At 30.1% G+C, this 15,570-nt stretch overlaps 2 protein-coding genes across 2 annotated transcripts; both read right to left on the reverse strand.

The window, feature by feature from the left end:
* Nucleotides 1-3,764: 3,764 nt before the first annotated feature.
* On the reverse strand, nucleotides 3,765-11,413 carry LOC108762975 (sorbitol dehydrogenase). Its single transcript, XM_018510258.1, has 8 exons — nucleotides 11,070-11,413; nucleotides 9,489-9,522; nucleotides 8,650-8,810; nucleotides 6,810-6,973; nucleotides 6,266-6,450; nucleotides 4,654-4,832; nucleotides 4,411-4,532; nucleotides 3,765-4,047 (listed from the first exon to the last, which is right to left on the reverse strand). Exons 1-8 carry the CDS (start codon nucleotides 11,121-11,123, stop codon nucleotides 3,894-3,896), a joined length of 1,053 nt encoding a protein of 350 aa, XP_018365760.1. The 5' UTR covers nucleotides 11,124-11,413; the 3' UTR covers nucleotides 3,765-3,893.
* A 136-nt stretch (nucleotides 11,414-11,549) lies between these two features.
* On the reverse strand, nucleotides 11,550-15,252 carry RIOK2 (RIO kinase 2). The gene is made up of 6 exons (XM_018510246.1): nucleotides 15,039-15,252; nucleotides 14,739-14,880; nucleotides 14,285-14,663; nucleotides 13,722-14,006; nucleotides 12,939-13,627; nucleotides 11,550-11,690 (listed from the first exon to the last, which is right to left on the reverse strand). The coding sequence occupies exons 1-5, from the start codon at nucleotides 15,102-15,104 to the stop codon at nucleotides 12,952-12,954; spliced, it is 1,548 nt and encodes a 515-aa protein (XP_018365748.1). The 5' UTR covers nucleotides 15,105-15,252; the 3' UTR covers nucleotides 11,550-11,690; nucleotides 12,939-12,951.
* Between the last annotated feature and the right edge of the window lie 318 nt (nucleotides 15,253-15,570).

A 15,570-nucleotide genomic window follows, 5' to 3' on the forward strand; every position in this document is an offset into this window, starting at 1 on the left:
AAGGCTAATAGAAGAAGTCACGCAGTGCTATTGTTAGTGGACAATACTGCAGATGGTTAAAACGATTTTCATCGCCCTATGCTCGCTATTCAGTGCCAGTACGCAAAACCACTTAACGCCGACTGATACCAGTATGAATTAGTTGATGGCAAATCAAAGTGTTTTATCGCAAGAATATCGACCAGTAGTATTTCGTTATATGGTGATAATATTTAATTATATATCGAAAATGTATGTACTCCATATCAGAAAGTAAATGTACGAATCCTTTATTTTAAATGATAAAATATTCCATAGATCCATTGCCAGCAAAATAGAGAATTTAAATAATGCAATAAGACTTCCAAGTATTTTATAAAATGTATGACGGCTTTTAGTAAAAGCAAAAAAAGTTTTACTTATTCTAAAATGCCAGAAATATTTTTTTAAACATAAAGCTTTTTGAATATAAAGATCATAATAGCAATATTTTATAAATATATAAGCTATCTCTCTTAATTTTTATACTATTTCTTAATTTATATTGCACAAAAAATGTTTTAAAGAAATTATATATAGTGCTAAGCAACATGCATAAAAGTTATAGATCATGCAAAATTATTTAACCTTAATATCAAAAGAAATTTTCTATATCTTTAATTCTACATATTTTATAAGAATCTTAGCATCAATGAAAAATAAATGCTTATATAAAAAATATTTAAAGTCAATTTTTTAAATCAAAATTAAATTCATTTTTTATTTTATTTTTCAAATAAGTTATTAATATTAATAATGGATAAACACAAGATGTATTTACTTTTGATAAAAATAAGGTTAAAATTAATAACTTTTAGTGTTTACCTTCATCACAAGTTTGAGATCCTTTCCAAAATGACATAAAAGGAATTCGCAGTGAAGATTCTATTTGAGTTGCTTCATGTGCTCTGATATCTGTAACAATACAAATCATAAGAAACTATAATATGAACGTTAGTATAAAGAAATATATATCTAAAGTAAAATGTAAAAACTCACAAATTGTATATCTCCTATTACAATGTACATAACTATAATGATGCTTCATTATATAACTTTCATTGTTCCAGATTACTTTTAAATATTAATAAGAGATTCTTTTTTCATTATTCTGCAACAGAAAAAAAAACAGAAATTTGTTAAAAACAAATTCTTTATGTAATAAATATAAAATAATACAATATTAATTTACATGGATTATATATATATGATAAATGATTTTCATCCATCTTTTCCTTTTGATTATTATTCACAATTAGCACAAAAATTATATAACTAAGGTTTCTTTTAGGCTCTTAAAATTTTTAACGTACAGAATTTGTATGTTAAAAATTTCCATCTTTATATATTGAATATCAGGTTCTTCAATTTTTTTGAATTCCTTGAATTCATAATAAAACCAAAGTTATCATCACGTTTCCGAAGATTTCAATCTGCAACAATTTTCTTATTCACCAATTAAAAATTTTTCTTTCGTTTATGACAATCAAAGAATTCTGATACAATTTAATAAGGCATAACTTAATTTTTTATATAATTAACTACAAATTCCATTTATCTACACATATAAAGTACTTTGCGTAGTTATTACATGCCAAGTTTTTTATTATTTAATCTAATATACAATCTAAATGTATAGTAAAAATATACATAACGATATATTGTATTATCTTAACTAAATCTTTGTTTCCGATATGAATTTCTCACATATAAAATATATTATTTAAAAACCTTCGTCAAATTCGCAGTCAAAGATGTTTAACACAAATTTCATCTGCAAATTGTATACAAAGTACTAATTATTTAATAGTTCTACGATTCAACGACTAACAAGAATAATCGACACTATAGACACATACAACTTGCGAATTCGGCAGTTAAAGCATGTCTTGTGTAAAAATCACGCTGAATTACGCGAAATTTTTACATTCAATTACATATCAAACGTACCAAACGATGTTAAAAACGCCGCACGAACGTTCTCATGACGTCACGCCATTTGCAAATGGCGGATGAGTCATGTGACCACGATCTGCCTATACGGAAGCACCAAGACGATTCCGTAGATTTTGAACGCAACGGTCGATGTGACCGTTGACGAGACGCAGACCTTCTGCGCCGAATATAACGATTAATCATAATTATATATATGACCACGTACGATTATATCAGGCAATGATCGTGTTTTCGTGGTATCTCAAGTAAAATGGCGGGTGCTTGTTCGCAAGCGCGCAAACGATCATCCGAACGGTTCGAAATATTTGCGATATTTACGATATTCGCGTCCATCGGCCGATTGCGGGCAACGCTTGCATCGCGATAAACGTCTGACACGGCCCGGAAGACGTTTGTAATCATTTCTGATACGCGAGATTCGCTCTTGAACAGTAACAAATGTAAAAAAACACGGAGCAACGCAAAGACGATTCCTCCGTTCGTCGCGACGCGGCCATGACTGACTGCGAGTGGCGCGAATCCACCGAGCTGTGACGTCTGTGATTGGCGGACGTCCGAACGACGAACCAATTACGTCGCGACAATTAAATCTAGTCACTTTCGTTTCGCGCCTTTTTGAGTTACATGGAAGATGATTTCATCCAATTTTCGAAGGCAGAAAGGAGGTAAGGAAAATAAAAGTAGAAAATGCAACGAATATTACAGCGAAAGTTATTATTTAATATAGAAATTAAATTCGAGATGTTTCTTAGCGATTGCTGAAATATCGGATATTCGAATTGATAGTTCACGAACTATGATCGACACGCAATGGTTCAACGTGAAAGGAAATATTCTTATAAAGCAATAGACATCTAATTTTTAAGTGTATTATATAATATTCATATATTATATAATAAAATATTGGAATATTCTACTAGAATAATTTTAATAATAATTGTAAAGAATAATCATCTGATATAATCATACAGAATAGGTATTTTAATATCCTATTATTATTTATATTAGAATGAATAATAGGATATTAGAATATAATTTTTGTTAAAAATGAGAATATATAAGAAACAAAAAATTGTATCGAGATACCCTTTTGGGACAAAAAGATTCGGAAATAAAACTTCATCGCTTACATAAAATATATTGTTATTATTCTAAAAAAATATATCAGCTAACGTTATTATTAATAAAAATTCAGCAGTTGTTTCGAATATATCGCCATTCTTTTGAGCCAAGATGACCCTACACGATCAATAATACTGATTAGAGTAATATTGAATCACAGTAATACTGACAGTATGCATTAATATTTTCAATATTCTTACAACTTTATACGATATTAGTATTATTGGCAATATGTTTCACGTTTTAAATACAATATCGATTGCATTGTGACATACTGTGACATGGATCCTAATAAAACGATACTGATGCTCGAGAATCAAAATCCAGATCACTGTCAGTATTGACGTCAATCCATCAATATTAACCGCATACAATCAGTCATTGTTAGAATTTGTTAATACTAACAGTATTATTGACCGTGTAGGATCACTTTTATAAATCAATAACATACATATTTTATGCGATCTCTATACAACAGCATTTAGGAATGTTTCTTACCATTAATTGATTGCCAAGATGTGGAAGATACATCATGTGTAAATTAAGACAATGGAATTTACACGAGACTATATTATGAAAGATTCGACATTAAAACATTGTCAATCTGCGATATATATACATATATTTTTTATATATATATAGCTATATCAATATTTAAACATTTCCCCATTTTTTTACCATAATTAAATCAAACACCAAAGAGATTATAAGAAGATTACTTACATAATTAAATTCAGTTTAAAACGACGCATAATATAAAACTTTTCGCGTAACATTTCTCGCAGAGAATTATTCGTTTATTTACAGTGAATCATAACTTTGATAGCTCCACCTGCTCCAGTTTTGCAGGTCTCAAACGCTTGCTTGGTCTCCTCTAGCTTGTAATTATGAGTGACCAACGACTTCACGTCTATCTTGCCAGACGAGATAAGATCCAATGCATCGCCATAGCTGCAATGTGAAAGGAAAAGAAGATCATACAGAATAATCTTCTATGAAGCGTAACATTAAGATAATTTATCTATGTGAAGACTATAAATAAATTAAAAACGACAGAACTCATTGGGGTGCTATTCTGTACATGTCTACCACAGTTTTTTTGCTATACAAAATATTTGCGCAACAGTATATAACAATATCGACAACTATCGGTAAATGTGTACAGAATAGCTCTGATTTTTTTAGAATCATAATGGTTATATTTCTCTCAATAATTAAATTGACAAATTATCCTCACATTTAATTTAGCACGAAGTATTAGTACTAATATGCACTTTTCTTGTTTAACATATAATTTGACTAATCGAAACTTACTCATTTACGTATCGGAAAACACCCCTGATGTCGACTTCTCTTATTAAAGCGTTTATTAGTGGAATTTGTACCTCTGGAGCACCCATTCCCACTAACACAATGACTCCACCAGATTTGGTCGCCTGATGTACAATACAAATACAATTTATAATCTAATTTCTTTAGATTGTCAACTAATCTTTAAATAATCTAATTAATACAAATAGTTTAATTTAAAATATAAGGATATATTTTGTAGCTTACAAGAATCGCTAAACGAATCGAGGATTGTGCACCGGAGGCATCTATCGTTCTGTTAGGTTCACCCTCGAAAATTGCATGAATATCAGTCACTGTATCCTTCTCCGATCTATCCTTTTGCACCAGATACGTGACGTCGGCGCCAAGTTTCTTCGCTATGTTCAGTCTACTTTGCAAGATATCTATAAACATAAATCGCGCCTACTTACATCTCATTTACAAGTTGTATAGGTTTGGATTTAGAATTCTTCAAAAGAGAACTTGTGCTACTTGCAAAACGTGCTTTGTGCTATTTACAAAAGAATGGAAATATATATTAAGAAGAAAGATGCGGTATCCTTGGAAAAACAGCGCTCTACGTATCAATGCGTAGTTCAAATTTGCAATAGAAAAATGACTACTTGACGACACGCGATACTTTGTAACTGCGTAACCTCGACAATATACTTTCTTGTTCCATAGGTAGTATCTATCATGGTAAATGCCTCAGCGAAGCCTTATCTCGCGATCCACATTGCAACATCATTATTACACCATATCTTCAATGTGGATGTTTTTCTCTCATTCGCAATTACGTAAATGCATTATATAACTTGATAAACTATTTATGTCGCTTCACAAACAAATTTATGATAAGTTGTACATCAAAAATTTCGTTATCATGACGTTACAAATGCAATCGCTGCAATATTTTCCATTTTAAGTGACAACATGTATGTCATTTTGTATCGAAAATTTCCTTTACTTCTCAATAAAAAAATACTAAAATGTTATTTTGATACATAATATAAATCAGCAAAAAATTTTTAAGAAAATGACTAAATTTTGATATCGCAATTAACTTCATAAAACGCTAAAAAGCTAATAATGAAGTTTTCTTTTACTGGGTCAAAATAAAAGTTTATCGTGCTATTTTATTTGTATCAGTGTAATAAAAAAATTTGGCAATTATACTAAATTATACCAAATACAGTTTTGTGATTGGTATGACATTTTAAGACTACTTAAACGATCATAAATATAAGAACCGATTATGAATACCAGTCTAAGAATCTATTTTTTGAATTGCGATACGATGATTTTTAACGAAATTACGAGCAATCAAAGACAAAATGCTCTTTTTATATAGTTCAAAATAACTTAGTAATAAAAAATCTTAGGAACATTTTCAAAAAACGATTACACAGGGAAAACTTTTACGTTAAAAAATCGAAAATTTTCACAAGATTTTTTTATACGTAATAAACTCACAAAGTGAGAAGAAAATTTCCCATTTTGTTTAGCTCGTAATTTTCTATACGTAAAAATTACCAAACTCATAGAAACTAAAAAGACATGAGCTTTCAAAAGAGATTTTAAGAGCTTTAAAATCCTTTTTTAAATTTAAATTTCGTTCATGTTTAACGATGTTACAAATTGCTTGAAATTCGTAGCACTACGAACTTTATTCCAACCTTACTATACTTCCCAATGAGATAATATTATCTCACACTTTTTATATATATAGCTCTTTATAATGATTACTTGAATAAAATGTTGAGTGAAGATAAGGAAAACCGTTAAAACGTAGATTAAAGTATTTCTTTTGCTTCAAGTTTTATCTTTTAACACATACCCGTAATAACTATTTTCTTCGCACCCATGGCTTTGGCTACCAGCAAGGTCACCAAACCGATCGGACCAGCTCCCAGAATTAGTACTTTAGAACTGATTCCAACCTCGCCCCGTTTACAAGCGTGTACTCCCACCGATAATGGCTCTAAAAGCGCTCCTTCTTCTAAGCTTATATGATCGGGCAATCTATTATAAAAAATTACAAATACAGAAATTAATTTTCTTTCCATCTGCGACGACACATTTTATCAATTTGTTTCATATTGTATTTAACAAGAGTTTCCTACCTAATAAACACCAACTAACAGTAATATAACATCAATGTATAATTTTCTATTCAACAATGTAATTGTTAACAGTGTTACGTATACCTAATATATACTATTACTTTGTTGGGCAGGAAATTATAATATTAATATGGGTTACTGTTAGTGTTTATTACTGGGTAGCTATCTTGCATCTACATCTTGTTTGCACTGTCGGTTTTAATGTAATTATGTGTAAATACGTATAATCAACTATTATGTGCAATCAACTATGTTTACTTGAAGCAGAAATCAGCTGCATGTTTGTAGAAACGTCTTAAGTTGCCGTGCACAGGCGGAGTTGCGCAAAAGACAACATCTTTGCACAGATTATAACGTCCCTCTTTACAATGTGTACACATCCTGCAAGGCACGCCAGGTTCAATAGCAACACGATCACCGACCTATAAAAAATAAACAACAAGAAAATACTAGAAATATATATTTTATAAAAGAATAACCATTCTTCAATATTAATATTAGTTCAAAAGTAACGATAAAATCATGGGCATATTAACATTTTTTAGGAGGGAGAATTTTATCAATTTTATTATTACATAAACAGCAACTTTTTGTGTTAATAAATTGTTCTTTTGAATGAACTGTAGAGATTAAAATTGCGTTTTTGGATATTTTAAGGCTTCTTCCTGATTTTGAAAAATGGTAAATCATAATTTTTTCCTCTAAAGAAAGTGTAAATAAAATACAGTTATTATACAAACAAATTGTGTAATTGTGAATGGAAGAATCGGAAAGAATACGGGCTTTAGGAGTCAGGAGCAGAAGACGTCGCGCAAATAATACACTTATGAAGCTTGAAACTTCTTTATTTAACAAACGCGCTTACATGTTTCGACTCATTTTTGAGCCTTCTTCAGAGCAAACACAAATTAATATATATAAAATATAAGTTATCCTGTCACGGTGAGCTCCCTTACATCGAGAATTTCAATGCCAGAATTAAACAAAAAGAAAGAAAAGAAAAATGAAAAAGGAGGGAAATATTAAAAATGTCGAATTAAAGAATATAGAAACTAATTTATCAAAAAACTTTAATAATATAATTAATTATATTAATGGACTCAACCTGCAGACTGATATGGAGGGGCTTCCGAAGGCCTACCTCCCGATTATAGATAAATTATAAAAGCTCGAGTTGTTGTTACGTCTTGTCAGTCGGTGTCGTTCGTACACAGTAATAAGTCCTTCTGACGAGATTTTTTATCACTTTACAATTTTCATTAATACTAGCTAATAACTAAAAAGTGACTCACTGTGTCTGATACCGACTGGCCAACATATCAGGAATCGGTTCTTGAATTATTCATGATAATGTTTGTGATACGGTACTTTGTAATCGTGGTGAGCATCCCTATTTTCGGGATAATTAATTATATTATTAAAGTTTTTTGATAAATTATAGTTTCTATATTCTTTAATTCGACATTTTTTATATTTTCCTCCTTTTTCATTTTCCTTTTCTTTCTTTTTGTTTAATTCTGGCATTGAAATTCTCGATGTAAGGGAGCTCACCATGACAGGATAACTTTTACTTTATATATATTAGTTTGTTTGCTCTGAGGAAGGCTCAAAAATAAGTCGAAACATGTAAGCGCGTTTGTTATAAATAAAGAAGTTTCAAGCTTTATAAGTGTATTATTTGCGCGACGTCTTCTGCGCCTGACTCCTAAAGCCCGTATTCTTTCCAATTCTTTGATTTATAAGGAGTCTTGGTTAGTTTGATTTGTTATACGAATTGTGAATGGAATCATTAATCTCGACACTATTCTGTTTTTCGGCTCAAAAACTTTGTGAAATTTTTTCTTCTGTATCGAACATCCTAGCAAAGCTCTAACTAACGAAAGTCCCAGAAATTATTTACATGGCCATAACGAAAGCAAAAATTATTTTGTCACAATAAAAAATTTACTCAGAATCGAGAGAAAAACTGTATTTTTTGTAATTAATAAAAATGAAAAAATTAATAAAAAATTTCGGAGCGAGATCGAATCCTCGAATTCCTCCTGGATATATATTTATGGATAAAGTAAACACGTATATACGTATGCATGATATATACCTTTAAATTCGTAACATTTTTTCCAAGTTTGGCAACAGTTCCAGAGGACTCATGACCAAGGATCATGGGTTTCTTCACTATGAAATCGCCAATTCTGCCATTAACAAGATAATGAATGTCCGACCCACAGATTCCTACGCATCCCATTTCGAGAAGCACCTCTATAAAAAATTACAATATCTTTATTATGATATATTTCCAACTTACTAAAATATAAAAAGGAATATCTCTAGTTTTTATAAATTCTTTTTGATCCAAAAAAAAAAAATGTCAGTATTACGATGAATTTAATTGATCCCAAAACAGACTTTCATGTTTCTTTATCTCACTTCATAATTTTAGTGCGACTATTTTTGTTCATCAAAAGATGAATATCGAAAATTTAAGATTATTGTAAATTGTTCTAACTAATTAAGATTCAAATATACGCGCAAAGCGCTCAACAGTTTAAATTGAAATTAATCTTCTTAATTTATCAGTATGTATCTGGAACAGCATTGCGTATATTTCGACAAGCATCATCGCATGTATTAATAGATGTCGATGTAAATTGATTCACAACAAAGTGTTATGCAATCGGATAAAAAATCCTTTTACATTTTCACTATAAACTGAGTTTTTACGGAACTGTCCTCTCTAATAAAAAATAATGTTATCTAATAAATTTTGATTAATTCACTAATACATTTTTTATTAAGAACAGTATTATTTATTAATTATATTTCTCAATAATACATTTCTTAATAATACACATTATTGGAATCTTTTTGTGATATGATTTTTATCAAGGCTAATTAAAGAATAGTAAATATTGATTGATAAAAAAAGGCATCTCTTACCATCGTCTTCTGGTTCCTCGATACTCGTGTTTTCCTAAAACAAGAAAAATTATCCATATCTAAATCTAATCACAAATATATCTGAACGACATTGCAAAAAGCACATAATAATAATAAAACAATTTACAAAATTTGACACTCTAGAAATTGACATAGAATAGTCTGCTGTTTCAATTTTGCACTTATCTTTTATGAAATAAAAATACTGAATGGAAGAAAAAGTTAAAAAAATTCCATGATGTGTCAAAAAGAAATTGTTGTTTAATGCGGATACTTAAATGATTTAAAAGGTCAATCTGTTAATATGGAGGGACATCTACAATTGATTTACAAAGCGACTGCAGTCTCATGTGAAGTTATATTTAAGAATCAGGATCAACTTGTGATTATAAAAATAATAATCTGAATATATATATATATATTAAAAAATTTTTAATATATATATATATTAAAAAATTTGAATTATGCGAATTATGCTAGTAAAAATGTTTATAATCTTGTATTCACTATCGTATTAAATAAGAAAAAAAATTGTTTGCAGTTTGTTTTCTCGAGAAAAAAGTTCTTTTTTTTTACTCTTTGTATTATACTTTTACATAAGAAATTATTAAATTGAAAAGAAATGATAAAAATTAATTTTTTTATAAAATTACTGGTTCTTTTATTTTCAAAATACAAAATTTTCTTATAGAAAAATGTAATTTTTTATATTACTTTTTTGCTTGCATAAAACAAAATTAAAGAGAAATGACAAGAATAGCAAATTAGTCTGTTTCTAATTTTTGAAATTCGATGTTGAATAAAAAAAAGATGCTATTCTTTGTTACTTCAAAAAAAAAAAAAAGTAAATTGAAAACTGATTTATGTACTATGTCAAAGGATAAATACATCTATAAAATCGAATGTAATGTATACCTTTATTTTTTAATTTTCCCTTAAAAACATAATAATTTCGTAATCCTGAAACCTATAAAAGATGTGACTAAGAGTGTGCGGAGTACGATTTTTTAAGAACAGCTTTTGGTATCATTAATTCAGGAATTATTTTACATTTCACTTGACATATCAGACATATGTTTCGGTTTGCCGGATATATTTTACAGGTTTCAATATTACGAAATTGTTCTGTTTGTATGGGTTTAAAAAATAAATAAGTATGTATCAATGTATACAAAAATTAATTTATTGCATATCATTTCCTTTGACGTCGTATAACCAATACGGCGCCTCGAGATAGTCGATCCTTAATTTGATAACTAAAGAAAAATCAGATATAACATTACTACAATCTATTATATTTAAAAAATTATAGTACATAAATGTGCTAACTCGGCTAATTATATTAAACAAATTATAAATGTTTCATTTTCTTTACAACAGTTGGTAAAATATGATTTATTTTTAATTATATTTATATTTTTTAATTACATTTTGAGTCTTGCTTGATCCTTTCATTTTTGTCTATTAATTACAAATTAGGCTAATAAAAGTTTGTAGCTTAATCGAAATAATAAGAGTGCATTCGAATATGAGCAAGCGCAGTTGTGCAAGTTCAATATGCTTCCGCAACGTGGTACTAACCAGGCGCAAATCGTTGATGCCATACAGTATAGCAGTAAGATTGTCCTTAGCCATGATTTTTCAACGGAAATTCAAAACAAGTTTAGTCTTCAGCCGTGATCCGCTTGTGTCAAGTCGCTTCTGAATATCTTGATAAGCACAACGCACGAGAGACTCGGCGTTCAAGAGAGAACTTGCTGCTATATATACACGCGTCGCAATTATACGTATGTACTTGGAGCTATCAATGTGGCCTTATTATCGCCTGGTAGGCCGTTTACTCCGCCGCCACCACCACTCTCAACATTCTTCGCGGCGCGAACTTATTGAACAGTCCAATTTGTTCATACATTTCACAACTGCACCATCAACCGTTGACAATGCCGTCACAGAAATACGTTGTTCGGAACAAATCGATTTATACCGTATATGCAGTCCTACTTTTCCTTCTTGTTATCAATCGGCCATATGTCCATAGCTCGCGTGTTCCGTTACGATAGCGAAATGTAATACGCAATAAAGGGGACAAAACAAAATATATAAAACAAAATACCCTCTCTTGATGATATATCAAGTGTACCTCTACAGAGAAATGCTCGTTTCGCACTGAACTGTCGCTTCTTAAGAACGATGAATTTTTTCCTAAGATAGGAAATTTGTATCACATACCTATATTTAGGAAAGGTATTTCTCAAAATTCTCCGATTAGTTCGATGTTTTAAGAGAAGGGATTTCATTATACTTTTTAATTAGAAATAACTAGAAATAAGAAAAATTTTAGAAAGTTAGAAAATAAAATTCTGAAGAAATCTGATGTTATGTGAAATTTACTTAAGGCTGTATTCATAATCGGACTTTATATTTAGGATTGTCTTAAGTACAGTCAAGAAGATGTCATAAACCAATCAGATGGCTGTATTAGCATCTTCAGACATTAAGACGGTTTTAGAATAAGAACCGACTATGAATAACGGCTTTAGAATTTGAAAATTTTAGATTTGGGTCAAATTGTAATAATGAATCTGTCTATCAAAAATTGGGAAAAATCTGACCTTTGAAATGTTTAAATTAAATTATCAGGACATGTTTCAAACTACAAAAAGTCCTGCATTAGTATTCAATTATATTGATAATAGTGCTCAAGGTAAAATTGTTCGTTAATAATACATAAATTTTATGTACACTCACCGATTAAAAGGTTGCAACACTTTTTTTTAATGGAAACTTTTTTCGGAATACAGTCTGCTCACCGAGCGATTGGTTCTTACTTATGGATCCGTAAGAAAAAACCAATCGCTCGGTGAATAGGCTGTATTCCGAAAACCATAGAAAAAAAATCTGTTGCAACCTTTTAGTCGGCGAGTGTACGTTTGATCTCAAATATAATTGAATTAGCATGTATATACATAAGGGCAAACCAATATTATATTGATTTACTTATACATATTTTGATAGTACCTATTTGAAGTTACATTGTAGTTATTATAAATACTACAAAATTACTCAATTAAAACAATGAAGTATGATTAGTTTTTGAAATAAAACTGCTTTCTACATTTTTGTCTTTTGTTGAATATTTGTCTTTGGAGGATTATATTTTTCTCTAATCTATTTTTAATGTACTTTTTTTCTAAGATGACAAATATTCAATTTTAAAAACGCTTTTATTTCTCATAAATATATATCTACTTATCTTTATATATTAAAGTTTGAAAGGATCAGAATAATAAATAAGATTATTAAATAAGTTGTTTGCATTGTGTTACATATAAAATAAAATAAAAATGCACAAATGTAGAAAAATAATCACATTCATGCATATATGTATGTATTGTGATGAAACTATTTACAAAAATATTTTATTAATGATATATATAATAAATGACTTACAATAACTTGTACTTTATTCCCAACCCCAAATTCCCGTTGATTCTTTAATTGTAGCCCTATTATCTCTTCGTATCCTCGTTACTGAGCTTGCTTCTCCTTTAGCAAGTGCTCTCTTTGCTTGGCTTCTCTCGCGTTTGTCAAGTGCTAACTTTGTTCTCTTTTTTATCACATCTGGTGCAATTGTAGCAGCTGTTGAAACACTTCGTATACTTCGTGTATCATCATAAAAACGTACTACTTCGTTTTCCGCATTTGATGATAAATCATACGATGTAAAATCATCGTGTTTTTCATTGACTATTACATTTTCTACTGTTACATCTTCGTTATTTCGTTTACATTCATTTTCCGTATTACTTTGCTTATCGGGACATGGCACCATAGATATTTTCTTCAAATGTTCATCATCATTATTCAATGCTGGATCTCTTGTTAAAGCATTAAATTCTTTTTTTACAACAATTTCATTTTGAAGCTGTAAATCTTTTAATTGACATTTCAAATCCTCAATATTATCAACACAACTCTCATATGTTTCTTCCTCACTGTCCTCACTGTCCTCATTGTCTATATTGTCTTTTTCTTCTTTATAATCAATACCATTTTCTGTTAAAAAAGTGTTAATTTCTTTTTGTATTTGTCTTGCAAAACCACTGGCTTTGACCTCAGCATCTATGCTGTCTTCACGTCTAAAATGAATAAAACATTAATTTGCTAAATCAATACAAAATATAATAATTAAGATATAATACAGAAGATATAATGTACTTTTCAACTACTTACGATATATCTCGAAAAGTTGGATACAATTCGCTCTCATATCCAAAACGTCTCTTAAAGAAATCACGGATACAATTCACATCTCTTTCAAAATACGCTTCTGCATTCTCGTGTTCTGTAGAAACCATCTGAGGAAAATCAATGATAACAGGTTTGCCATCATCTTTGATCATTATGTTAAATTCATTGAAATCTCCATGTATAACACCATGATTCGCCAGTCTAACAATCAAATCCATGAGCTCATCGTACAATGCTTCGACATCGTCTACTTCATTTATATTACACCTAAATAGGACAATATAAATAAGGTATTATATAGATTTTTTAGGCCTCTATGGATACTTTCTATATAGAAGCTATGCATTATTAAAGTTAATGCCAATATTTTGACACTATAGTATTAGATTGTTCCTTGCTTTAATAAAGCAAACTGCAAAAATTCATGAATGATATTTAAATGGATCTTGACACAGGATAATCCATGAAACGTACAGCTTCTATACAGAAAGCATTATATATAACCAAATAAAATTTAATCAATAATCAAATATAAGTAAACATACAGAGGTCCACCTTCAACCAGCTCCATAACAACGCAATGCCTGTTAAAGTCAATTGGTTTTGGCACAGGAAAACCTCTATCCAGAAGTGCTTTCATATATGCAAACTCTCTAGTTGCAGAGATTCTTGACAAGTATAACCAAGATGCAGAATGTCTGTGCTGATGATAATCTCTTTTTCCTTTAATGTTTCGAAAGCATGTTCTACCCAATCTGTGTAACTTTAGACAAAGCGGAGTCTCTTCTTCATTGGCAACAATGTAAATATTAGATTCCTTGCCAACACCAATCTGATTACCAAAGGAACGGATTGTTCCTCTTTGCGTTAAAACTTTTAAGGCTAAATAATCATAACCAGCATTCGTCAAACGATAACCGTCATCTAAAAATTTATTATGTTTCAAATATATTCTTAATAAATAGAATCTATGATCACGTGTAAATTTCAATGCCTTACATCGTTTGCCTCGTTCGTAACTGAGCAATTTATGCTTGCACATTTCTTTTAGTAATTTATGAACTCCACCGTAACGCAGATTTGCTATTTGTGTGGCAAGTAACGCAGGTACGAGTTCATGATTTTTCATACCCATTTCAATCTAAGATATGAAAAATTAAAATTATTACAATTAAAAAAAAGAAAAGTAAAGACATACAGATATATAGATATACAGATCCTATAAAAATGTATTTTTTAACAGTCATATATATATTTTTGTACAAATATATAAGCAAATATAAATTAAAAAATTCATACCGCTGTCAGAACACGAAAATCTTCCGGGGTTAAATATCGTAATATTTTAACGTCCAACTTTCCCATATTAGATCGCAGATAACTATATGAAGGATTTATATAACGCAAATACGGTTTTTTCTTAAAATATCAAACTGTTTAACTTATTTCTATCTTCATGGATCGTTATACACGTGCAATCTTTAACCTAAAACTACCAATGCTACCACATGCTTAGTTGTTCTTCTTCTTCTATATATGATTGGCCCGGGCTCTCGCCAACGAGGTGAGCTTGGCCAGTCTTGTCAAAATAATAATGTAATGCAAAGCACAGTTGAAGCCGGAAACGTTTTTCAAAAAATTAATGAGATGATGCAATACCCGAAGCAAGGCAAACGCACATCCACTCTGTTAAGGCCCGTCTACAATACATGGAGTAAGAAGTAAGAGTAAGAAATTGACCAATCACAGTCGATTATTCTTCTCACATTCAGGCCCGTCTACAATACACGGAGTAAGAAGTAAGAGTAAGAAATTGACCAATCACAGTCGA

This window comes from Trachymyrmex cornetzi, unplaced genomic scaffold (assembly GCF_001594075.2).
Source record: "Trachymyrmex cornetzi isolate Tcor2-1 unplaced genomic scaffold, Tcor1.1 scaffold11, whole genome shotgun sequence".
Taxonomy (NCBI): domain Eukaryota; kingdom Metazoa; phylum Arthropoda; class Insecta; order Hymenoptera; family Formicidae; genus Trachymyrmex; species Trachymyrmex cornetzi.